The 25,764-nt window shown below is 40.4% G+C and overlaps 3 protein-coding genes across 5 annotated transcripts; 1 reads left to right on the top strand and 2 right to left on the bottom strand.

Annotated features, from left to right (window-relative positions):
- Nucleotides 1-704: 704 nt before the first annotated feature.
- On the bottom strand, nucleotides 705-9,563 carry si:ch211-282j22.3 (ER degradation-enhancing alpha-mannosidase-like protein 3). The gene is made up of 20 exons (XM_053411867.1): nucleotides 9,157-9,563; nucleotides 8,992-9,037; nucleotides 8,447-8,547; nucleotides 7,955-7,994; nucleotides 7,700-7,812; nucleotides 7,330-7,483; nucleotides 6,992-7,126; nucleotides 6,705-6,810; nucleotides 6,445-6,542; nucleotides 6,167-6,292; nucleotides 5,984-6,067; nucleotides 5,759-5,842; nucleotides 5,411-5,535; nucleotides 5,102-5,267; nucleotides 4,727-4,884; nucleotides 4,502-4,619; nucleotides 4,051-4,224; nucleotides 3,649-3,814; nucleotides 3,337-3,528; nucleotides 705-3,024 (listed from the first exon to the last, which is right to left on the bottom strand). Exons 1-20 carry the CDS (start codon nucleotides 9,258-9,260, stop codon nucleotides 2,744-2,746), a joined length of 2,571 nt encoding a protein of 856 aa, XP_053267842.1. The 5' UTR covers nucleotides 9,261-9,563; the 3' UTR covers nucleotides 705-2,743.
- Nucleotides 9,564-11,646: 2,083 nt separating this feature from the next.
- On the top strand, nucleotides 11,647-16,078 carry anxa3b (annexin A3b). The gene is made up of 14 exons (XM_053411866.1): nucleotides 11,647-11,767; nucleotides 12,179-12,218; nucleotides 12,313-12,360; nucleotides 12,490-12,577; nucleotides 12,802-12,896; nucleotides 13,005-13,118; nucleotides 13,283-13,373; nucleotides 13,468-13,547; nucleotides 13,916-13,972; nucleotides 14,053-14,146; nucleotides 14,800-14,895; nucleotides 15,019-15,077; nucleotides 15,339-15,461; nucleotides 15,635-16,078. The coding sequence occupies exons 2-14, from the start codon at nucleotides 12,207-12,209 to the stop codon at nucleotides 15,692-15,694; spliced, it is 1,017 nt and encodes a 338-aa protein (XP_053267841.1). The 5' UTR covers nucleotides 11,647-11,767; nucleotides 12,179-12,206; the 3' UTR covers nucleotides 15,695-16,078.
- Nucleotides 16,079-16,119: 41 nt separating this feature from the next.
- Nucleotides 16,120-24,611, bottom strand: rcl1 (RNA terminal phosphate cyclase-like 1). 3 transcript variants are annotated; one of them, XM_053411863.1, is made up of 9 exons: nucleotides 24,391-24,611; nucleotides 23,831-23,902; nucleotides 23,317-23,492; nucleotides 22,601-22,675; nucleotides 22,344-22,468; nucleotides 21,824-21,949; nucleotides 21,553-21,709; nucleotides 17,692-17,795; nucleotides 16,120-16,293 (listed from the first exon to the last, which is right to left on the bottom strand). In XM_053411863.1, exons 1-9 carry the CDS (start codon nucleotides 24,518-24,520, stop codon nucleotides 16,140-16,142), a joined length of 1,119 nt encoding a protein of 372 aa, XP_053267838.1. In that variant the 5' UTR covers nucleotides 24,521-24,611; the 3' UTR covers nucleotides 16,120-16,139. The 3 variants fall into 3 exon arrangements, with proteins under 3 accessions (XP_053267838.1, XP_053267839.1, XP_053267840.1); XM_053411864.1 differs by lacking the exon at nucleotides 24,391-24,611 and adding an exon at nucleotides 24,134-24,258; XM_053411865.1 differs by lacking the exon at nucleotides 24,391-24,611 and adding an exon at nucleotides 24,210-24,247.
- Nucleotides 24,612-25,764: the final 1,153 nt, after the last annotated feature.

Raw genomic sequence — 25,764 nt, 5'->3', positions numbered from 1 at the left:
CCTGTTTGTTTGGTCAGAGCTGAAAGACACTGACATCCAAACAAATACAGAGGACAGAATTAGAATAGAACAGAACAGAATGTATTGTGATTGTACAAGAGAAAGCAGTTCAACGAAATCAGAGAAGCTAATTCTAAAAATCGACACAAATTTATTTAAAAAGAATAAAAACAAGTTTAAAATCACACAATAAATAAAATAAAACAGAAGAGTGGTTCCCTCTTTGTTGTTGCACAGAATACATATTGCACTTAAAGATGTTGTGAATATGAACTGGTGGAGTTTAGAAACATCGGAGAATTCTTTGATCCAGTGGAAGAAACTGTACTAGAGTCCATCTGTTGGATGCTCCTGTACCGTCTGTACCTGAGGTGAGCACTATGTGACCAGGATGGGTAGAGTCTGTCATTATTTTCCTGGCTCCACAGAAGAAACATTTCAGCTCCCAAGCATCAGTTAGAATTGCAGCTGTCAGTCTGGTGTGAAAAACTAAATATGCCGCATTTTTCCTGCAAGAAATACCGACGAAATTCCTTATTATAGCAAGAGAAAACATCTCCACGGTCACTATGGCTACTGAATAAAAACCTAAGAGAAGGATGTTTTGTCTCCATGGTGCAGCAATAAAACCCTCCATTTGTTTCCAGTTGGAATTACATTGCAGAGTAAATCCTCAAATACAGAAATAAAAGCAGAAAAACAGGTTAGAAATTGTGATTTTTTAGTTTATTGACGGCACCGCCTGAGCTCACAGTCAGAAACTGAACAGATAGAGGATATGGAAAAGGAAACCGGAGCCTTGTCATGCATCTCTTTTGGCACTTATTCACCCTCAGCCACTGATCAACAGAAACCATAGAAAACAGAATTAAAATTAAATAGCCTGAAATGTAATAATATAAGAAAAAAAAAAAACCCTGTCCATGGACCTTTTTCCTGTGATTAGTTACACACAGTCCTGAGGTATACGGGTTGGGCAGTGCCTCACACAGGCTCAACACAAAAATAAAATGTCATGTTGGCTAAAGACTAGAAACAAACTCAGCAGCATCTGGAAAAGGTCCACTGTACAAAACATGGCAGAAAACACACACTGCTTCTCCCACACAAACTACAGCTCACATCTCATGTACCACAAAAAACCCAAAACACGTGCAACAAATTATTAGTGAGAAAAAAGCAATTGAATATGAACAAACTAATTAAAGCGTAATGCATCTTTCTCAACTGTTGCATGAAATCATTATGCTTAATGCCCCCAAAAACAATGTCATTAGTGTAGAGTGTGGATGAGGGAAAGACTAATATATTTCTAATTTAAAAAAAACTTTAAATCTTAAATTTAATCTTGAAAAACAAAAACTAGACAGAAGATCCTTCCAAGAGATAAGTGGAGTACAGTTGTGTTAGTCATGGTTTTGAAACAATGTGCATGACAACAATTGGTTTTTACAGTTTGCATTTCGTATGATGTAAAACTTGCTGTACTCCAGCATTCCACACGGACATCGCTACTGCAACACACAGCCACACGCATTCTTCTACTTATATCTAAGTGAGGACACTCATTGCCATGATGCATTTACCAGCCCCTTAACCATCAATACTAATTGTTGAACCCTGACATTAAAACCAAGTCTTTTAACCCTCAAACAAGCCTTTGAAAAAGTGATCACCGGCAAAAATGTCCTCACTCAAGGTCTATGCTCAAAATGGGCTTCACAAATATATAAGTACAAGTATACACACACACAATCACACAAACAAATGCAAAGACAGGCTGAATGGTAATTTCTGTTTGGATCTAACACAGATGATCATACCCGTGTTTCAAAGTGCAAAGCATTCAGAGACTGCAGACCAACCTGTGATACTGCATCTGGAGCGAAGCAGAGCAACTGCACACTTCATTCGTTTCAAGAAAATCAGCTTTGGTCATTTAACGATGTTTTTATGATGAGATGAGAATTCACCGGATGACAACTATGTAAAGATTTGAGAGGGTTTTGAATGATCGCGAGGATGTTTTAGGTTAGATGCTTTCTCAGGTATTGCAGTTGTTACACATCTTGCACGCACACTTTAGCAAAACACACACACACACACACAACAATTCCCTGAAGTTGTTTACTATTAAAAAGTCAAATGAACTTTCCAACTTGGCCCCAGTTCTTCTCCTTCATCTGCCAACATTATATTACTGCAAGGTAAAAGCCGCTAACACCACTTACTGGCCAAATAATTCATCGTCACAGAATATTTAACAGTACTTTTTCATGTGAAAGGTGCAATCTAGATAAAAAAGCAAACTGCATTGCATAAAAACATAGCTGTTTTTTGTTGCCTTATCTATGTTCTTCTCCTCTTAGGTGAGGTAAGTTTTAATTGTTGTTAATGATCTATGTCATAATCACTGTGTGCACCTTCTATGTTCCTGCAGCAATACTACAGGCTCGGTTAAGGAAACACCATCCCAGCCAACTCACTCCTACAGTTTTTGGCCTTTAAACTACTTTAGTTTTATTGCCTGCACCACACAGAATAAAAGCTACAACTGACCGACTGTCTAATAAATATAGAACCATGTTTCAAAGTCAAGGCAGGATATGAGTGTGGCCTTCACACTGCTTGGCTGTAAACATGCAGGCTGGGTCAGTTAGGGCTCCATGTGGGGCAGTGAGGGGCTCCGAGGCACATGCCACTCTGAAACTGACAGGGATCAGTGTTTGGAAACTTGGCTGCTTCATGGTCGGGGATTTATGACTGGTCCGGAGTTTGTGGGTGGAGAGGAATCTGCTGAACATGGTTCAGTCCTGTCATTCTCTGTCGCCTTTGAGCAGAACTGCTGCTGCTGCTGCTGCTGTGAAGGTTGTTCTCCTCTGAGCTCATCTTCATCTTGGAGAAGCAACTCTTCTTTATCCAAAATAAACTCCAGTGTCGGTCCTCTGGCTTCCCCGTCCTCCAGCTCCCCCTCCTCTGCGAGGCGGAGTTTGATGTTCATGCCAAAAGGTTTGTCTATCTTATCTGGACACAGAAGAGGAGGAAAGACAGAGAAATGAATCCATGTTCATAATAGGGAAATGAACATGTCAGCCAGTGCAAAGGTGCGACTCATGGGTTTGTTTTCAATGGATTCTCAACAATGATGGGGTGTATATATGTATAAATATTAACTGTTTTTGAAGATGTAGGTCTTCAGTACAAAGGACCTTGGTGCTCTAACAGGCAGGGAAAGTTGAAAACTATTTAAAGACGGTTGGTCGGATTTGCTTATTATAAGAAAAATATAGACCATGACCACCTTCTCCTTTAAATCTGCCTCCTCCTGCCTCTCACCGTGTCCCATCTGCCTCTCCTTGGGCAGCAGCAGCACATCCACATTGTGATGTTCCTCCAGAGCATCAGTGAGCACTGCACCCTCACGGCTAAACAGGAAGACCAAAGCCAGGCTAATGTCTTCAGTGGAGTCTCCATCTCCAACCATCTGGAAGAGGGGAGTCTCCTCGCTATTACTTCCTTCACGGTGGTCTAAAACAAATGAAGGAACATAAATCACTAGATTCAGTTTTGACAGTGTTTAGGTTTTACTAAACTCTGCATAATTAGCAGTACTGGAGGCAGAATTACGATCTTATTTCAGGTCCTCACCTATAAATATGACTGCTATGGCTCCGGCCTCCTGTAGCCAACGAGCCTTTGCAGCAAACATGCAGTCGCCACGCAGCACCAGAGCAATGTGGCCTTCAAGTTCACTTGCATTTTCTATTGGCCCACAGGCAGTGTAGGGGGAGACTTTCACAAGTCTGCCCTTCACCTGTGGCACAAGAAGTTATTGTTAGTTATGGTTCATCTTCAATGGGTGGAGTTTAAGTAAAATGCAGGCAAAACAGACAGCATTTACATAGTTCAATAAGAAGATTAAATGTTTTGCTATTGGCTTGATAGTCGTTAATCAGACTGTTTCTATTCTACATGTGTAAATTATACGACTTGTTTCACAGCTTTGACATTGACACTGCATATTATATTACTGTCCCACTGGAAGCTCACCCCATGCTCCTGTTTGGAGAGGTCCTTTCCAAACTTCGCAGGTCCGGCTGTGAGAACGGTCCGACCCAGAAACGGGGGTGATATGAGCTGAACAATATGAGGCACCACCTCTTCCTCATCCAATGTCTGGCTCAACTCTGCCACAAGTTTCACCCTGTATACTCCTTTGTGCCGCTGAAGGGATGAATATAAAAAAAAAACTGGGTTGAAAATGATGTATGCAACAATCTACATTCCAGGCATTTTCATCATCATGACCCATTTTTCACTTTGTTAACGTAATTAACTCAATTCTTATAAACCATTTAAATGAGATCAGAAATCCATTTTCTACCGCATAAGCACTGATGAAGTAAACACAGAGCAAAGCATGGCTAATAAGATAATGAAGAAATAATTTGATTATAATTTGGCAGAACTTCCAAGTCCTTTGAGACGAGCACAAAAATACCTTCCGACTCCCAGCGTCCCCTGCTGTGACCTCGTGCAGTGGAGTGAGAGAGATGCCCATGCTTCTCAAAAACTCCACCGGCTCCATGCCGTTATCATGGAGAGGCAGCTCGATTTCCCTGTAAAGTACAAGCACACAGGTTAAAACTCCAAATAATAACAACGGCTAACAGGTTCCTCCAATGATTTTACTCTAAAATCAAAAGCCCCATGTGACTGGACAGACCTGACAGGTAAAGGTCTGAAGACTCGTCCCACCCCAGTGAGATATTTGAAGCCGTCCCGGATGGTTTTGGCAAATGAAGGGTTATTGGGAAACAACGTTTCTGTGCTGGGGCAGGAGTGTGTGAACAGATCTTCTTCTTGAGAAATAGGAACAGTCTCCTGCAGAACATAAGCCACAGTTTAACAAACATTTTCAGCCATTACATTATGACGATTTACATGTTCAAGTGTCAGTCGGTGCTTTAACCTCACATAACAAATACAGCCATGTCATGTAAAAATATCCTTGGTTGAAGTATGAGCTTGCATCTGTCAGAGATTCAACCTTAAACCCTGTACTATAGCATGTGGACCTGTGTAAGCGATGAGTTCTCACCGTAATGTTTCCTTGACAGGGCGGCTGAGTGATAGAGAGAGAGACAGGGAGGAGGTGAGCCTCTGTGGTGAAGATGTAGTCATCAATGTCGATTGGCAGCTGGCTCTTCTCAGAAAACATTAGGTAGAGGTATTTAAACATCTCTGCCAGGAAGAAGGAGTCCATCCTACAAAAGTTATGATACACAGAGACAGAGGGTTAAAAAAACCTTCGTCAGAGATGTTCTGACGTTTGAATGCAACATTTATATCATCAACATTGAAAACCTATACATTTCATGTCTGTAATGGCAATTTTCTCACATGATACCTGTCTTCATGTGCCCCAGTGCGGACATCTTGAACAGCAGCAAACCCACAAGGCACCCTGGTGTAGGCGTTGAGCTTCTCCACAATGGACTGACCCACCCTGAGGTAGTAGGGGTCACCAGTGGCCTGAAAAATCAAATTCTATTTTAATACATTTGTTTTATATAGGCCAGGGGTGTCCAAACTTTAGGCCGTAGTTTGGACACCCCTGATATAGGCGAACACCTGCCTCTACTCTGCCTCTGACTGGCTTAGCCCAATATTGTTACCTAAACATAACAGAACTTTTTAGTGAAGAATACTGTGGAGTTTAATTCTGTCTGTGACACTGTCCAATCTGCTACTTCACCTTATAGAGGTAGTAGGTGCTTTCTGCAAACTCTGGTCTCAGTAGGTGTTGGCCCCAATGAACTCTGAACTCCGTAGTGAAAGCCTGTAGGGAGATCAACCGAAGAAAGAGAAAGTAGTTAGAGACATAAGCTTCATCTAAAAATGTTATTATGAATAACATGATATGACCTTTTTAAAGATAATTAATATTTGCCAACTAAACATCATTAAATCAATGGTTTACCTCTGGTAGAAACTTGTGCTGTTTGGTGACTTGGTAAAGCATCTCATGAGTCTCAATGGCAGGTTTCAGATCTCCTCTTAAAACCTGTGTGAAAAATACGTCACTCCAGCAACATGAAATAACTATCACATTACTGGATGTTAATATGATTAACCAAGTGCATCTATGGAGTGTCTCTCTGACCTGTAAGCCGGGGAAGAATGCCAGGAGGGAGTCCATCCAGCTGCGCACGCTCACAGTGGGGTTGTGCATGTGCACATTGAGCAGCAGGGGAGGCTGACTGATGTACTTCATAATTGCACTGTAGTGCTGTTATAGACAAACATCATGAAAATAACATTAGCAAACTGAGGGAAAAGTCTCCAGTCAATAACATAAGGAAGAAAATCAACGTCACAATGTGGAGCATGAATACTGCAGGTGCAAGATGGAGGAAGTATGTGGAGGGATGGAAAACTTACAACGTTGAACCTCTGCAGAAAAACATTATCACCGAGAAGAATATAGGCCTTCATCAGATATTCATAGTATGAGTCGATACCAGCACCAACTCCACTCTCTGCAAACACAGAAGAGACAGCGTCGAAGAAGGTCAAATAAAGAATGTGTCATGCAATTATCAGTCTTCTATATCCTACTGACAGTCCACTTTATGTGTTAGAACATGTGTCTCTTTCAAGTTTTGATGTTACCACCATGTATGTGTGTGTTTAATTCTCACCCCTCCGGACCCACTCTCCATTATGGATGTTGATGACAGTCCCAACCAAGTCGCTTCCTCTCTGTCTCCTCTCCCACAGGACATCCATAGCCTTCCTGGCATGTTCCTGTAAAACAGAACGGATTGTATCCTTAGAATGTTTCTGAAATGGCATCAGTACTGCTTATACTGTGCAGCATACTGTAATCCTAACTTAGATCTGAGTCTCTACGCAGGTGTGTATTAGAAAAACACTGCAAACATTTAAAAAAAAGCCTTATTTATAGAGAGAAAGTGGGAGGTAATACCTCAAACACAGACTCTCCTGACAATCTGCTGAGGGCAGCAAACTCCAGGATCATTGTTCCTGCACAGGCTGTGCAGGTGTCCGATTCAGTGCCTGTCCTTGAAAGTGGGTTCTGGACACCATACCTCAGATTCACCTGGTAGAACAAAGAAGGAAAGATTAATGTCTTAGCACTCAGTTCAAACTATTTTTAGTTGGATACTAACGTTAGAAATATGTGTTCTTCATTAGTGTTCTCTTTCAATGCAGTGAAAATGATAATTACAGTGATGATGTTGCATTTACATACTCAAGATCCAAAATAAAATCCTGTGATATTTATAAATAAATAAGCAGCACCTTAGGGTAGGGAAGGCCACTTGTGGTGTTGAAGGCAGGCAGTAATCGATGGCCCAGTTCTGTGGCCATGTGCAGGAGCTCGTCTTGATACCACTGCATCCTGTCCCCACGCTGACGGAGCAGGTCAGCCATTACATGGCCCCCCAGGAGCCCTCTGAGGAGAAATTAATGAAGAGAAGAAAATATTATTAAGTGTTTATTTTAAAATTACAAAATGCAGTAGAAAGATACAACACTATATACAGATGGACATTTCTGTTAAGAAATGGTGTTATCTTTTACTGAGGTGGAGTCAACTCGAAAACCTTCCACTTTTGTAATTAAAACTAATCTATCAAAAAAGTAAATACATACAAAGTATGTTTCATACCCCAAAACCCTGATGTTGGTCTCAAACACAGACACCACCACATCGTTGTCCAGGCGTACTTCGCTCACAGCCTTCTTCACTGCTTCCTCAAACTCATCCAGCTTGTTTAAGACCTGCTCAAACACAAAAAGAGAGGAACAAATACATCTACTGTTCAAATGAGGGAAGAAAGTCCAAAAACATATGGCGAGAATAAAACGGAAATAGCATTAAAACTACATTTCATGCTAGGAAACCGGAAAAGCAAGTACTCACCACCAGGGTATCAAGGGTGTCAATCAATGTGAGAGAAAACCTACAGAGGAGGAAGAAATGTTATGGTGAGTGGGGGGGCACAGCTTGAGTTGGTGGCCGACTTTTACATTGATCTAATGTATTTTATAATGAGCTGTTAAATGTCAAATCTGTTGCATCTGTGGTGCAATGACATTATAATGCATGTGATACATAGAGTATATAATTTAAAGCCTTCTAGCAAATCATTTTACAGCTATTTTCCTGAAAACTGCCAAAGTACAGGTGTTTTTATACAAATGTTTTTTTTTACAATCTACAACACCCAGGTTTAAAAACACTGTAGCCCGGTTCTTTGAAGGAATAGTGTAAAGAGACACAGCAGTCCAAGTGAAACCTGAACTAATGCTGAATGATGTCTTTCTTTGAGGAGTGCTGCACCTCAACTGCTGTGGCCTTATTAACCTCCCTTGATCTTTCTAGGCTTGTGATAACAGTGGATGATGAACATACTTTCCCAAGGAGTCATCGATGTCCCCTCTGTTGGGCTCCTGGCCCCTGACTCTCCCCCTGCAGCTCAACGGCATCAGTTCATCTGCTGGATAGGCATATTTCTGCAAAAGAAACCAATAGTGACGGTTTAGGATTCAGATAATAGTCTACTGAAAATGGGTCATAAAGGAAAGATTGCTGGAGGGTGGAGAATTCTCTAGAGGGAAAAATAAATTAGCAGTCCTATGCTTATGCAACTGAGGACTCATCCCACCACTGGTTCAATGAATAAAGGCTGCAAAGAAGGCCACAATCTATTGGTTACCAGCACTTTTATTATGTACTTCCTTCCAGAAAACAGGAAGATGCATATATAAATGTAATAACAGTAACTTTATTTGTATAGCACTTATTTAAACAAGGTTACAAAGTGCTTCAGAAAATTCATGGCCAGAAATGAATGAACTGAAATAAAAGGGAATCAATTCAGTTCTATTTCAAGCACCAAATCTTAAATTAAGAAATCCAACAGTCATAACATAAAGTCAAGCCTCGAGACCTCTTACCATGTAACTCCCGTAAGCATGATCGAACATTTCAACAATTTGGTCCCTGCAAAAAGTGGAAAACACAAATTAATCAAATGGGAAATGGCCACATATGCTTTTTAAATAGTGCAGAGTCTTTTATAACCACAGATTAGCAGCATCATTTATCTACACTTTCTTCACCTGATAACGGTCTTCTCCTCTGGTGTCATGCTGTGGCTCTCCTGACATTGTACCCAGCCCAGGAGACTGGTGATCAGCAGGGTCTTGAACGTCATCATCATCATCCCAGTGTCAGGAGGGTGGACCCTGCGAAGTGTACTTCTTATCCCCCTTATGTGTTCCAGCCTCGGGTGAATGTTGCAGCTCCGGTCCTTTGTCCAACGTCCACGGAAATTCAAGCAGTCCAGCGGGCACAGGTGTCCTCCTGCACGGCCCCAGTGTTGTTCATACCGGTGGAGAGTCCAACTCCATCTCCCATGTCTCCACTGCGGTTGTCCTGTAGTTGATGCTGTCTTGTTGCGTCCATCACACACACGCGCACGCGCCTCCAGCTGACCGCTACCCGTGTTAGAACAACAGGCTACAGCTGAAAAACAGAGGTTAGCTGGAGGGAGCTAACGCGCTGCTAACGCTTCTTAAATGTAATATAATATGAGGATAAATGAAAGTGTGAAATAATAAGGTAGTTACCAAAGTGATGACAGGGTGACACAGTGTGGATGCTAACACTGGCTAGCCACCACACAGCCGCTATCCAGCTAACAAGTTGCTAGTTCAACGTCATTCTTTTTTTTTGTTTTAGCAATACTGTCCGTTAGCTTCAAGCTCATCTTTGTTAGACAGTTAGCTCGAGGGAGTTAGCTTAGCGTCTTCCCCCGAAAACGAACCGTGTAAGGTGACCGTGTCACACGGTCGACTGGTCGCTGACACGTCCGCACGGAGCTGTCAAAGTACGGGCAGGGTCTCCTCCTCTACCCGGAGGAGGCTGATGATGCCTGGGTCGTTTTTTTTCTCGCCCCCAGCTCAGTTTACATGAAATGAAACCGTTTTCACTTCCGCATTGGTTGCTGATTGGGCAGCTGGTCCTGGCCACGACCCCGTTATACGGAAGTGGGCGTTGTTTGTTTTCTCTTTAATGACGTCTCTGCCCTCACTTCATAGTTTTTAACAAATCTCAGTTCCCACTTGGTCCTTCATGTTGTTTTACTTTAGATGGAGTAAGTTAAGGTTATAAACTGACACCTCAGAATATAACGTAATATAATATAATTATAAAGAGTTGAGTGGATGGCCTTTAGGAAGCAAGCAAAATCACTGATATTGACTTTTAACAACCTGTATTCTGTCAATTAAAATTGTGTGATCAATTATATCGCAGGCAGCAGATCGATCAAGAACGATTAAAATGGTGAATTCTCCTTTGTCTGCTCTCGTTAAAATGTAATTTAGTGACCTAAAGCAATGTTTCATTGCTGACTTATTAATAGACGCCAGATTGAAATTTACTGAAAAAAGGTTAGTTGCCTCGAATAGTTTGACAAATTACAATCTTATCTTTCTGTCTAGATTTTTAAACACCCAATTTATATTGTTCCGTAGGGTGTTTTGAATAAGAGCACACATACTAAAAAAACGAAAAAATCTTTAGTTCCCTTACAGCCAGAAAAGCACTCAGGAAGTTCACTTATTCGTTTTATCTCACCACTTCTGGTTCCTTCCCTTTGCAATGTCAATGCAATGTTCCTTTAGGGCCACATGATGTCACAACTGTTCCTCTTCAGTCACACCTTTATTCCTCACCTGGATTTTATACACATTAATTTATTCATAAAGAAAATTGACCTCAGGCAGAGTGCACCCCTTGATAAATAAATAGCGACAGACAAGTAGTGCCACCCAACACACGGTATGGATCTTCATGCTGCCATGACACCTGCTACATTATTTTGGAATGATGGCCCAGTAGCCTGCATTAATCTAATATTATTTACACAGAGCCTAATATATTGTTGAGGCTTTGTTTTTTTCCCCTTTAGTTTTGCACCTAGGCAGTGGCAATGATGCAAGATGTAAGTTAGACTGAAAACAAACAAACATACTTTTCCTGTCTCTCCAGTTCTTCCCTCTCTCTAACTCATACATGCCCCCTCCCTGAAATCAAACAGCACTTCAGACCCACTGTCACAGAGGCTGATGGTTTATTATGACTTATGATGACAATAAAAAACTAATTGGGTGAACTAAACAGGATGAAATGCTAATGTTTATTATTATTATCCAGTGCCATCACTTAATCCTTCACTTTAATTAGACATGATCTGATATATGATTTGTGTTTTTCTATACTTTATTATTAATGTAATGTTTATAATGTTTTGATGCAGTTCATCTGTACTTCTATGCTTGTTTTATTCCTACAGGGCACACTGAATGACCCCTGTGTATGATAATAAGCTATGCAAATACATTTGCCTTTACTCTCCTCACGTCTGTTCTGTGTTTTAAACTCAAATAGATGTGCAGCAGATGATGTCACTTTATAATAAGATCAGATAAACTGTTGCAGGAGTGAGTCAGGTTACAGAGAAGGATGGAAGATTATAAATCCTGTTTCTAAATCCTGAGTCATGGCAGCTCTGTGTACACACGAGGAGGAGTCAGACGTCTCCATGTTTCACCTCCCTCCTCTCATGGGTGTTGCCTTCCGGATTTCTGGCTGTAAAAGGTGTGGTGATTTTGTCAAAGTGTGAAATTCCTTCTCGGACATCAACCCTGTATCCTCTCGCTTCAGGTAAGAATAAATAACATCAATTATCTTACATCTGATCCCAGTTTTTACGCACGTAAACGTTTGTTCTCTCCGCTGTTTGATGCGTTTTTACGCATTGTTGATCCGGAACAAAATCGTATTCTTGGCTTCTGCGATCGACATTACACATGTCGTGGGCTTGAGGTTACTCAACTTCGTTTGACTGTCAGAAAAGGGAAGTTATTGTTGAAAAACGCGGAAGTATTTATTCGAATAATCACTGGATTTTTGTTTTTATGTAAGTGTGAGTCATAAGTGAAAGTCAGAGGATGAACTGGGAGAAATGTTTGTGCAGAGACAATCAGAACCAGGAGTCCATTTGTGAGGAAATATATTAGATCACTATGTAGTGATAAATCTTTAATTTCTGTGTTATTTTTCTCTTCCCTATAGTTGAAGACTTTTCTCTAAATACACGAAAATGTCTGTGTGGGTGAGTAACAGCTCACAAAGAGATTTTATGGTTTAAATTGGATATGAGAAATTATAGGTGATATTGTAAATATGTGTGTTGCCTCATGCTGTAGGATGACTTGGATCTGCTCTTAGACTCTCCCTCCTCATTGACCATGACAGTAAGTGGGACATGATATATAGTATTATCAACGGTATAATAATGTATTGACCACTACATAGGGATGTGTTATTGTACTGTGATGATCATGGTACATGAGCCTGTGAATGTGTGTGCCTGTGTATATCAGTCCGGCTCAAGAGGAACTGTAAAGGACAAGCCAAACTTTAAAGTGGATGAAGATGTCTCCGCACTGAGGAAGGCCATCGAGGGCCTCGGTAAGCTAATGACTTCATCATTATCAGCACACTGTATATTATAGACCTTAAATCAGAGAAACATGTGAAGTACTCTGATCATATAAAGGGTTATATTTCACTAAGTTTGCTCTTGTGAAAGTTTGTGGAACAAGCTTGAACTTTTCTGAAAAGTTGTATTAACTTTCACTTTCCACGTGCAGGGTGAGTTGTGAGCTTTTTTTGTGTCCTCCTCTTCTTTACAGGTACGACAGAAAAAACATTGATTGAGGTGTTGACCCAAAGAACCAATGCTCAGCGTCAGCTTATTTCTAAAGCCTATGAGAAGGCCACAGGACGGGTATTACACCACTACATGTTTATCTAAATGAAGTATATTCATTCTGGGACCAGGAGAAAATGAGGAGTGGAGTAATATATTTGTGTATTATCAACCTTCCTCCATCAGAAATTAGTAGATGACCTGGAGGGCGACACCCAAGGAGACTTTGAGGACTTGTTAGTGGCCTTGGTAACACCCCCTGCTCTCTTTGACTGTCGTGAAGTTATAAAAGCCATCAAGGTAAGATTGTGTGTCGTGAAAAGAAGTTGGACAGTGCATTTTTTTAAACATGAAATGGATTCATAAAATGTGACAATATTCACTTTTTTCCTCTGAGAACCACATGATTTTTTATTATTGCTATCATTCACTTTTGCATCTCGTGTTTTGTGAATCCCATGAAGGGAGCCGGCACCACAGAGACCACGCTGACAGAAATCTTCTCCTCGAGGTCCAGCCGACAGATCAAAGCTCTGTCTGAAGCTTACCTGGCAGGTCTGTGTTTGTAATGTCACAGAACTTTCCAATTATTGCTAAAGCAGATTATTGTCATCTGATTATTCAATCTTTCTTTTGTGTTTCATTCAAGAAACGGGAAATTCTCTGATAAAGGATCTGGAGTCGGAGGTTTCTGGAGAGTTTGGAAAAGGACTGCTCATACTGGCTGAGGTATTGTACATTCAAATTAAAACATAGACATGGTATCAGAGGGTGTTTCCAGAAACACCCTAACAACACATTTTATTAGCAATCCTATATTCAAAATGTCATGGGGAAAAAATAAATGTTCATATTTTTCTTCATGCACGATCACATTTTAAAGATTTTTTTATATGTAAGTAAGTAAGTTTAAGTAAGTTTAAGTAAGTAAACTAACTGGTGAATAGTAAAGAAAAGCTGTTTTCTACAAGATCTGTAATGACGTTAAAAACCAATGTTAAAGGGTTAGGATGTTCGGACTTTGAATTGTGACATGGATATTGTTTTTAAATTACAAGATTAAATTCATTTCTATTTCCCTCTGTTCCTCGCCACAGGGGAAGAGAGATGAGAGCACCCATGTGGATGCTGCCAAAGCTAAAGCCGATGCTAAGGTACATTCTCTACATTTAAACCATCGATATGTGTTTAGTCAACCCTCGTTTTTTTCATGCCCCCTTCTCTTCCCTCCCAGGTGCTGTATGAAGCAGGGGAGAAGAAGTGGGGAACGGATGAGGAGAAGTTCATTGACGTCCTGTGTCACAGGAGCATCCCCCAGCTCCGGCAGAGTGGGTCACCAACACTTTCTGTTCAGTAGTTTGAAAGACATTTAGCCAAAAGCCAAAAAATGGCCACCTCATGGTGTTGCTAAAGATGTAGTCAAAGTCATTATAGTTTGTCGTGGAAATTTATCATGAGATTTGAAATAATGAATTTCTCAGACCAGAGTTGTTCTTAGAGGTTTAATAACTGGCTCTGCTGAGGTTTACACAGTCAGCAACTTGACTCAAAGTGAAACCAATAGAAGTTAAAAAGGAGTTTTTTTTTATACAATGTGATGAATGGGATACATAACAGAAAGCAAAAACAAACCGTCTGCTCTCTGGTACTGTTATAGAAAGAGGAATCAAATCCAGCACACAGCTGCACAAATAAAGGTCAACAGTAGGTGAAAGTGATAGATGTTGTATCAGATCAGTGGACAGGAATAAGACATTGATCAGGGGAATTTTCCATTACAGTTTCATCCAATGACATTATAAACAACTGTAAAAACTTTAATGAAAGTTCATCCAACAGCTGTAGAGATATTTTAGACCGGACCACTGATCGATAGGTCAACGCAGCCATTCCGCTTCTGTGCCGCCATAAATTCAAATCTGTTACATTTTCAACAAGACAAAAAAAATATGTATTAAAAATCTCTGTGTTGTTTTGGCAGCTCTGGTCGATTACAAGAGCATCAGCAAGAAGACTTTGCAGGAGAGCATTGAAGGTGAGATGTCTGGAGACCTGGAGATGCTGCTGGTGGCTATCGGTGAGAAAAACATGTCACTAATTCTCAAAATAACACGAAGCTGTGGTCCAATTTTCCCTGTTACGTGATAGTGAACCACTGCAAATCCGACATACATCTCACCCGACCGATTTGTCTGTGCAGTGAAATGCGTGAAGAACGTTCCTGCATACCTCGCGGAGGTGCTTTTCAAGAGCATGAAGGTAAGCAGCCAAATCCACATATTGTTTAGTTAATCTGTGCCTGTTTTATGCACGGCAGACAGTTGTATTGATCCCTGCTGGTGTGGAAAGGAATGTTAAGCCCCCGTTTAAGCCCCCACTAAACGCAAAACAGTGGTTTAAAAGCGTCAACAGGCTCATAAGCAGTAATGCAAAGCTATGCAGGCCCAGAAGTGGCTGCTCTTGCACAATACAGGGAGGGGATGAATAATAAAAGTCATCTGCAACTTTTGGTTCATCCAGGGTGCAGGGACCACTGAGAGCATCGTCACCAGGATCATCGTCAGTCGCTCAGAGATCGATTTGATGGACATCCGAGTCGAGTACAAGAAGCTGTTTGGACTTTCCCTCTACTCCCAGTTGGAGGTCAGTTCATACACCCACATACAAATTAACAATCTCTCCATATTACTATAAATGAATGAGGCTAGATGTCAATGCATCTTATTTTAAATGTGGGACATGAATTTTGTTTACGTGTTCTTAAAACCACAGACACAAATTTCAGTTTATTTTTTTTCCCCATCACGTTTCTGCAGTCTGAAGTTGGAGGCAGTTACGGAGACGCCCTCAAGCATCTCTGTGGCCAAGATGAGTAACTCCTCCTGCCTGCTGTGATGAGAAACATATGGTTTACAGTGCAGCATTACTCCATTAGAAAAGGGAAGAAGTAAAAGTCACTGACCATTTCATTCCTGATATATTTTCCTAACACTGAAGATAACTTGAACGAACCTAGAAAAGCTTTTTAAAAAGGTGGAATTCCAGTAATGTGCAACCAGACATAGATGTAACTTCAAAACTATGCAGACATCAAGACTTTAAAAGCTGATGTGAAGATGCTGTTAAATATCTTAATGTGTAAAGTTGTCTGTATTCCATGTAACTAATATAACATATCTTCTAGTGTATTATTAACAGTTGCACACAAATAGAGATTGTCATAACTTTCACATTTACCTTAATAAAAATACTATATTTTACTGTGGGATGTGAGTGGACAATGTGATACAAGACCAAAGCATTTCTATAAAAATAAATATTTTATTTTAGAGTTTTGTTCATGTTGCTGTAACCAACTCCTACACAGGTCATCAGGACCTTGTCTCCTCCTTTCCTTTCGTCATCTAACGGCTTCTGGACCTCGATCTTGAACATGATCTGGAAGAAATCTCTAATGTGTTTGAGGAACTCGATTCTGTAGAAATGGCAAAGAGAGAGGAAGCAGAGTCATTAAGAAACAGGATGCAGGAAATATGGTCTCAATGTTAAATAATGACCACAAAACTATTTTTGAAATTGACCTTGAACCTCTTGGATATAAAACACCATCCCTTCCTTTGACATTTGTCAAAACAACAAACTACTTCTTGAATTGTGGCCAAAGACATGTTCTGCATTGTCTGAGTGACGTTGACGTTTGACCACCAAACCATTATCATTTCATCGTAGAGTCCAAGTGAAGAATTTTTTGGACTTGTGTTTACTGTGTTTGAAAGGCTGACATTTGTTTTGCAATGTCAGAGTGACCCCGACCTTTGACCACTAAAAACAAACCCGTTCATCCTCGAGTCCAAGTAAACATTTGCGCCAAATCTAAAGAGAATCCCCCAAAGGTCACGTTCACAAAAATGTGACGGACAAACCTGACGACCTAATGCCTCCGGCCGCGGCTATTTGCTGACAGAGCCATTAATGTAGGAAATTAAATTCCAGATTCATTTTTATGCATTTCTGCTTATGGCGTATCCCAAAGGCCAGGCGTTAACTCTTGGATCAAATACATATTAAAAATATCAATAAATTAAATACATTAAGATTCTACAACATGGTGTGCTGGTTCTACTTTAGGTTTTCTGCTTCAAGTGAAAAAGTCAAAATCAATACTCTGTCTCTAATGCACAGTGCAATCTTAAAGTTAGGATGTCATACAATTTATTATAAGGGAAAGACATTTTACATTAACAGATACAAGCAAAACAATTATTTAAATACATTCAAACTGTATTCAAATCGCAGCTCTTCAAAAAACAGCAGTGACTTTGTTACCTGTGTGAGGTGAAGAATGGATTGTGATGGCACTGCCAATCTTCAGTTATCATAGTACTGTACTTGAGAGGAACACAGCACCGGTACCATGATAACTGAAAATGGACAGTTCATAGTTCGATCCTGGTTAGTGGTGAAGATGACGTCTGAAATTAACTCTGTGGTCATTCAATCATTAAACACTTTTATTTGATTTAGTTCTGTCATTTATCATAGAAACATTTTTTAATGTAAATATCTTTCATCAGACATTCAGAAAGATATAACTATAATGCACAATCGGCAACTCATATTTATTTTAACTTCATTAAAGTCTTTCAGTTGTGCTTAGTGACTTGTTTACCATGATCTGCACTAATTCTCTTAAAAGAATGAAACATATAAAAATCCATAGACAAAGCTCACGTATTATGTGAATATGTATCACATCTGTTGTTCATTACTTCAGTTCACTGTGCAGGAGAGGACTGGTAGAAGAATAACTAAATGTGATGTTGTGCATTTGTTTATTAACTCGTTTGTAAAGTTCACTGGGACAATGACTTACGTGTACGGGGAGAGGGGTCCGAGTAAAACCTTCGACACGTCCTGCTGGCCAAGGGTCATCAAGAGCAGTGCCAGGCTCTGATTGGACGAATCCACGCAGCCACCCTAAAACAGAGAAAGAGGAGGGGCGACGCGGTTCAGCAACAAAAACAACAGAGACATACGTCATGGAGGTGATTAGGAAGAACTCAGCAACCCCCTGACGTCCAACAGTGGGCATCTGTGTTTGGAAAAAACACAGAGGGAATCTCTGGACACTGAATTAATGTCTCCAACTCAAACACAGATCAACAGAGAGAAAACTCAGAACCAAATTAAAGTCAAATGTCTGCCCAGAGCTGCAAGCACATTTGAGGAGGGTCATTTGTTTAAAGTTTTTCGGAGGCATACGTTGTGACTTCAGGTTCCAACTGCAGCAGATCTTCTCACATGACACTTCCTACTGAAGTGCCCCTCCCTTCATGTCTCCTGTAATGTAGTTGGAAAAATCTCCTAAATAATCCTGCGTTTTGCTGCTCCTGAAAACCTGACCTCTACTCTCGGCCCGTTGCCCAATTGTGTCCTTTTCCTTAGACATATGAGATATTCAGAGGACAGAGGATCCACTCTCCGATCCAAGTGAGCACATGTCCTCCTGATTACTCAATTCGCTATTTCCCAGCCAGTATGAAGAGGAATTTTCTAAACTGGACACACCCAAAGAGGATTTTGGAAAGTGAAGGAAACTTAAAAATGGCCGTGATGTGTGACTGCAGCTAAACAGAATCACTGTGGATCCATTGTCAGAGTGCATGTGGCGCAGTCACTAAGTATTATGTTAACGGTTGTCAGCACGAATATGATTTAATTAGATAATCAAATCACTAAGACAGCCACAGAAATATGGCGACGTGGCTTAAAAAGTTGATGAGGTGGAGATTTTGTTAAAAAAATCCCATCTTCATCAATTCCTTCTTCGCCAAAAAATCCTGACAAATATAATTCAACTTTCACAATTACATCATCGCGTTTGATCGAATCAATCTAAATGATTATTACTTTTAATTACAAAATGATTTCAGTATTTACTTCCCATTGTCTAGATGCAATAATGAGTTCATTTTCAAGACATTTCAACTGAAACATGCCGTGTTTGCCTCCAGTGAAAAACTCAACTGAGACCTAAAATCCTAAATTGACAAGTGAAGGTTTATCCAGCTTCAACGACTTCTCTTGACATTTTCCATTAAGCACGTTAAGGTCAGCCATGGAGATTAAGTTGTACCCAAGCACCTTACCTTGCCGAGTTGCTGATCCGGACTACACAAAAACAAACTTCATTAACTTTTCCACTTCAAAATAAGTGTCAGGCCCTGCCTCCAATAGGGACATCGTGGTTAAGATGTCTCAAGAGGCAGAGAGCCAATCAGGCACGAGGCCTCGTGAAAAAGTCCCTTGAATCCCTAAAGGAAACGGCAAAGTCATTTCGAAACCATCAAACAATATGTCGGTGGATAAAAAGTCAGGTGAGTTCTACATTGCAATGAAAAGTGAATTTAGTAAAAAACAAAAGGAGAAATCTGATGTTTGCAGTGACCATTAGAGTCCTGGTCAACATCGTCTTTCGACCGATCCCAACCCAAGCCTGCAAAACATTTCTTGTACGACTGAAGAAAAACAACCAGAGACTTTCTGAATTAAACACAAACTGAATTTGTTTCGATTCAATTAAATAAAAACAATAATCATTATCATCAAAACCGTGGTAAACAATGATTTTAGATTTAACCTTTACATCCAATATCCACTGTGTTAATACTACTTATTTACGCTTTACTACAAAACTCTCACATTTAAAGAGAAGATCTTTCTGTAATAAACATTTCCAGAGAGCACCACTTACATCAGCTCCTGTCCAGTGTTGACGTTTCTTCCAAAAACAAAATGTCCATCGTGTAGCGTTGGTTTACTACAAGCAGACTGTACTGATTAACCCTAAAGCAAACAGACCTGCGCACAAACACAGAACGCCCATGCCCTTTAATGCAAGTCCGACTAATTTCTTTCCCTTTCTTGGTTTAAAAAAAAAAAATGAACAGTCCGCGGTTACCAATTGGCAGATTATTAATAATCCACCATGCTCCATGTCCGCTGAATGGAAGCATTTGCTCCTTGCTCTGTGGCTTGGGAGTTAAGAAGACGCATCCAACAATATTGCTCTTTCAGAGTTAATCAGCTCTACCCTGACCAGTTAACTGGACTCACATGGCTCCGATGAGAAAGGGCTGAGAGGCAGAGCCATGTGGAAGCAAACTGAAGTCACAGAGTCACTGGATCTAATTGTGTGTATTCTAATGAAGTGAGCTCTTTTGCCCCCTGTGTGACATTATCTGTGCCTGTATGTGTTTATAGTAAGTTACTTTATCTTGCAATTCCTGTTGTGAGTCACACCTGAGGAAAAACTACATGGAAATGAAAGCTATAATTATTAATGCGGTTTTATTGCCAGAAACCCAAAGAAAGGACAGTGTACAATTTATAAAACAAGGGTGATCTTTGTTGATTTTGTTAAGAAAGTCTTAAAAAGAGGAAAAGTAGCGACAGGCCCGTCTGTTGAAGAGAGCTGCAAGTCACTGTCCCCTGATTTTGACAGAGAATAATTCATGAATTTAAAAGATGGAGCTACTTCCTATACGAAAGCTTTTCTTCTTTGATTGTCAATCAGTATCTTTATGCTGTCATTTAGCTTTTTGAGAGTATTCCATGGATAACACAATTATTTTTGTTTTTTTAAGGAAAAAGGCCCCTGGGTAGACAGTCTTCAACCAAAGCAAAAGATTAACAACTGTGTGATCGTCCTGAGCGAGATAAAAAAAAAATCTGCCATCTTCAGCGTCTCTGGATAAAACAATAAAGTTTCAACCCTAACATTTCTAACATACGCACTTACATGGCGGTTTCGAATGGAAACGCCCTTTAGTTGCTTTCTATGTCTTGGGTCAGCCCACAAACTGCTTCTCATTTGAATTCCTGACCGGGGTGGATGCTCATTATCCAGAGAACGCTGGTAAACAGGGGCAGTAAATCTCATTGTTGCTCTTTGGGTTTATTATGTCTGTGTATGTCAGGTATTCCCCAAGAATTCTGAATTGTGCAGCGGCAGAAAAAAACTGGTTCTCCAGCTGCTGCGTGCAGTGTCTGCCTATCATCTTACAGAAATAATGGATATTTTCCAGTACAGAGACTAAATTAAAAATGTTATAAATTATAAAACTATACATTTGGAAATGTATTCAATAAGACTTTGGTGTTGAAAGCTTCTGTAAACCCATATGAGACTTGTTGGATGACAGAAGGAATGGCAGTTGTGTTTTAGATCAGTTAGTTGATCAAACCGCCCTCAGCAGCGTAAGAGAAACAGAGACACAGGAAACCTTGTGTGGGCAAAGATGTGAGCAAATGCACCAATGAGCAAAGTGTCTTGTTCGCTAAAGCCAGCCTGGTTAAATTCCGTCTCCCACCCGTACACACAAAGCACATCTTCACTCCTTTTTAAATAAAGACGCTCTTCACGCTGGAAATCAAAAGAAAGATGTTCCTTGTTCAACAGAACTGATAAATCTGCCAACAGATTGATCCGGGCCAATATCTGGTACTTTGGACCTAAGCCTGCGCTCATGAGGACAATTAACAGATAATGTCTTGAGACAAATCTGAAGTCTTCATCGTAAAGATAGTTTAGTTCATTTTTGTTTACTGGTGGACATGTTTTTCAAATTAAGATAAGTGGAGAGGAGATCTCCTTTTATCTATATTTTAATATTTAGAGTATATTATTAGATCGGGAATTTGTATTATAAACGTTGGGATTTGCTGTTCTTACCCGATAAATCTCCTCTAAAAGCAGCTTGGCACAGTTCGTCCCGAGGTCCTCTGGCAGTATGATGTCTCCCTGCCCCTGAGGCGTGGACGACATCTCGGCACTGAGGAAGGAGCCGTTCAGCGTCTCAGCCACGAGCGTCAAGCCGAAACCTGGAGACCTGAAAATTAACAGACATAAATCACTGAGCATCTATTTGTATTAGACTAACAGACACATATAGAATAGCTGAAAACCACTGGCTAATGTATATAAAGGACATTGAGGTACTCACTTGCCAGAGCTGGCTCCTTTCATGTGGTCTGTGTAGATGTAGATGTCTGGAATGAACTTGTTTAGGATGCTTCTGGCTGAGTCCACTATCCTGTTTGCCATCTGAGGAGAAACTCGCACCGAATATCTGGGTTTCAAAAGTTAAGGCTCTTTCACGACTCATTTAACGGTGTTAGTTTGTCAAAAGAAAATCGTAGTCTTACAGCGTAACGACATGATTAAGAATAATACAAATTGATGATAAAAAAGTGTTTCTCCTAAACAGCTCAAGAAACAACTCACTGGCATATGACACAAATACCTTTAAAACCAAGGGGGAAATTGTGGGCTAACTAGCTGTTTTTTGTCCAAAGAAAATCCTTCAACTCTTTTGATATTCAATCCTATGCTTAAGTTCTTTATAGGCAAGAAGTCGACCATCCCCTTTCTCTGTTGCTTTTCTTTGTGTTATAGATTTGTAAACTCTGAAAAAAACAAAACATCTGCCTGTGTACAGATGAACCACGGCCTGAGAAGGATACGCCATTCCTCTGATCCTCTTGATCTTTCCTGGGTCGGTGAACTGCATTGGTCTGATGGTTCTGCGGACAGGACACGTGAACACCACCTCTCCGCCTCCACCCGGTGCCATCCCCCTCTTCACCACCTGAGGGAGCCAGAAAGAGAGAGTGGGGTTGAGCGAAGTAGCAGGAAAAACTATATATTTGCATTTGCTGGAAACATCACAGAAAAATTATATACATTTCATTCTTTTTAAAATGCAACATGATGTCTTCACCTTGAGATCAAAACCTTCTCCTTCAATGCCAAACTTCTTCATCAGAGGAAGAGCAGTGGACTTCAGCATGTCGACCTGAAGCAGACAAAACTGTGTTAAAAATCCTGAAAATCATCCCAACATGTCTGCAAAGGATTTAAAACTGCAACTACCTAATGGAAAGCCAAACTAAAAGAACAAAAAGTCTGCACTGGATAATTTCTCATCTCGATAACAACTAGCACAGATGCGGCTCAGTGTTTCCATGACAACGCCTCTCTGTACTTGTCTGGTTTGTTGACATTATCCTCTTCTTTTTTTTATGCTAAAAGAGCAATAAATGGGTGATGCAGTGTCTGAGTGCTTCAATTGAGGACATAAAACAGGTAAACAATCTCAGTGGCCACAGATTTTCAGATAAAAATCAGAGCAAATTTTCTGAATTGTTAGAGATTCAGCCTGGATGTGACCCTGACCTGTTGTGGTTTGTTCTACAGACATCAGCTCTTCTCTGCAACATAGCTGACACTGGCAGATCACTGCACATAATGATGTGTGCACAAGAGGGCAGTGTCCTTTTGGATTGAGGAGGCGTGCACTTATCCACAACATGGTTTACATATTCTCTGCAGAGGCATGAATCAGGGCCACACCCAGTTTGATCATGAGAGTCGAGTCATAAGAAAAGCAGACGGACAAATGTAGGACACAACGAGTAGAAGTGTGTTCATCCTCACAGATGGGTCGAGTGGGTCGTTGGTGACTCCTCTCAGAGTGGCCTTCAGGGAGTTCTTCATGAATGGAGCCAGCATGAGCAGCGCTTCCAGGTAGTAACCGATGGAGCGCTGCGGGCTGCAGTCGTGTTCCACCACGCCACCATACAGCAAGCCAGGCTGGTAGAATAACACAGTGCCTTGAGGAGAGGGGAGAAAAACGAGGACAGTGAGTGCCACACTTTCAGACATGCACAGAACTACCCACATTTTCATAGAATATCCCAGAGAGTCTGTATGTGAGACCATGTTTGGGGCTTTGATGACTTTTCTGACATGTGCCGGATGTGAAATTGTAAAGAATACGACACGACATGAATATAAGGGGGGAAATTATAATGGAAAACACTGAATTACTTCAGGTTAAATATGTATTTGTCTCTTAGTGAATCTCTCAACACATTTTCACAAACTGACAGTAAACCCAGCTGTCTTATAAACCATATAGTCTGCAGTTTAACCTCATGTCATCATTCACCTGTTTGGTTGATCTCTATTCTGGAGCCATTGGTCACTTTGTCTAAGAGTCTGATGAAGCTGGCCTCGAAATCTGCAGAGGAAGAGGAAGGAAAAACACAGTGAAGCAAACAACAACAATACATGTTTTCTTAGTTTAAGCAAAGTCTACCATAACTTACTAAATGTCAGCAATAACAACAATACTACTAATAAAAATCGAATGCGTTATTTCAGTTTTTTCCCATATTGCACCAGAAGATAAGAAGTCAATAAAGTTCAATCCTGATCATAACACTGGAAACTTCGGACGATCCTCACTCACATGTGTCGAGTTAAAGTCACCAAAATGGAATAAACAACATCTCCCTTCGTGCAACAACAACACCACACAAACTCACTGCAGCAGGCTGTTGTTGCCTTCGTCCCACACTAACCGCAACCATCCCCTCGCCCCCCCCACGCCCGACGCCCTGTTGACCAGCCTCACTCCCCAACTGCGTAACAGCTAGCGTTAGCCTCGATGCTAACTGCGACGCCACACGCGGGGGAGCAGGGGCAGAGAGAGAGAGGGAGACTCACCGCGCAGCCCCGGGTCGTCCTCCTTCCAGCGGATGCCCTTAATCTTCACCCGCTTCCCGCTGAGCGTGGACAGCACCAGCCGCTGCCTGAAGAAGTTGCAGCCGTCGTAGTCCAGTCCGTGGCTGGCCATGCTGTTGTTTGTGTTCGAGCGTCAGTGGGAATCCAGTCCACGTGTGTTGGCCCAGGAAGACGCGTGTGGTGGGAGGGGACGAGTACGGCAGCGCGCGAGGGACATAAGCGATTTTTCTTTTTTCTTCTAAACAGTGCCGTGCTATGGCTAGACGCTAGGTGGAGCCAGATTCATATTCAGTAACACAAAGTGGGCGTGGTTGGATTATGACGATTAGCCTTAAAGGCACAAAACCGGATTCATACGTAAACAAAAGGGGAAATAATCAATATTGACACAGATTAATAGATCAGAATTGTCAAGGCTCGTAAATAGATGCAAAATAACTAACTGAAACTGAACCTGCTGTCAGACCTTTTACAATATTAGATAGATAGATAGATAGATAGATAGATTGATTGATTGATTGATTGATTGATTGATTGATTGATTGATTGATTGATTGATTGATTGATTGATTGATTGATTGATTGATCGATCGATAGATAGATAATTTAAATAAGATAAAACTAAATTATCACATGCTGGGATAATTCACTTGTTACAGCAGCAGATAGTCAAAACCAGGAAGACAAGAGAACATGTTAAAGTACAATATATATATTTATTTACTTTTATTGTAAATGTAAAGGGAAAAATTAAATAAAACACAGAGAATATGTACATAACATACACAAAATATTTTGGTGAGAGAAAAGTAGGCTAATTAATCAAAGTGTACTTTGATGTGAGTGTATATTGTATTTGTGCTTCATGTATACAAGATAACGATACATACATATGAATGCTTAGATAGATAGATATACAGATAGAATATGAGTAGAACAATGATATGTATATTTTATATTCAATCATGTTTACTCTTATGAAATGACTTGTATATATACTTATATGTTATATAAATAAAATATAGAGGTATGATATGTACAAACCTTGTTTTATTGATGTTTTCATTACTAGTAGTCAGAATTAGATCAATGATGTATATGAAAACAACATTTAATTAATTTGACGTGCCCAAACTCCTTAAAAACATATATATATATACATATATATATATATGAAGAGTGTGTCTGATGAAAGAGCATGTTGTCGTTCACCTCAGGTTTGTGTGTAAACCTGCAGCTCTGTGCACTGAATCGAGATTAGGAGAGGATTAATCCGCTCAACCTTGCCAACCAGCTCTCCCCGCCAGTAGGAAACTCCAATTACATAACCGCATTATATAATAAATACCTCTCCAC

The sequence above is a fragment of the Pleuronectes platessa genome, chromosome 19, assembly GCF_947347685.1.
Source record: "Pleuronectes platessa chromosome 19, fPlePla1.1, whole genome shotgun sequence".
Lineage (NCBI taxonomy): Eukaryota > Metazoa > Chordata > Actinopteri > Pleuronectiformes > Pleuronectidae > Pleuronectes > Pleuronectes platessa.
Note: the sequence above shows the minus strand (reverse complement) of the source record. Positions and strands in the feature narration are given on the sequence as shown.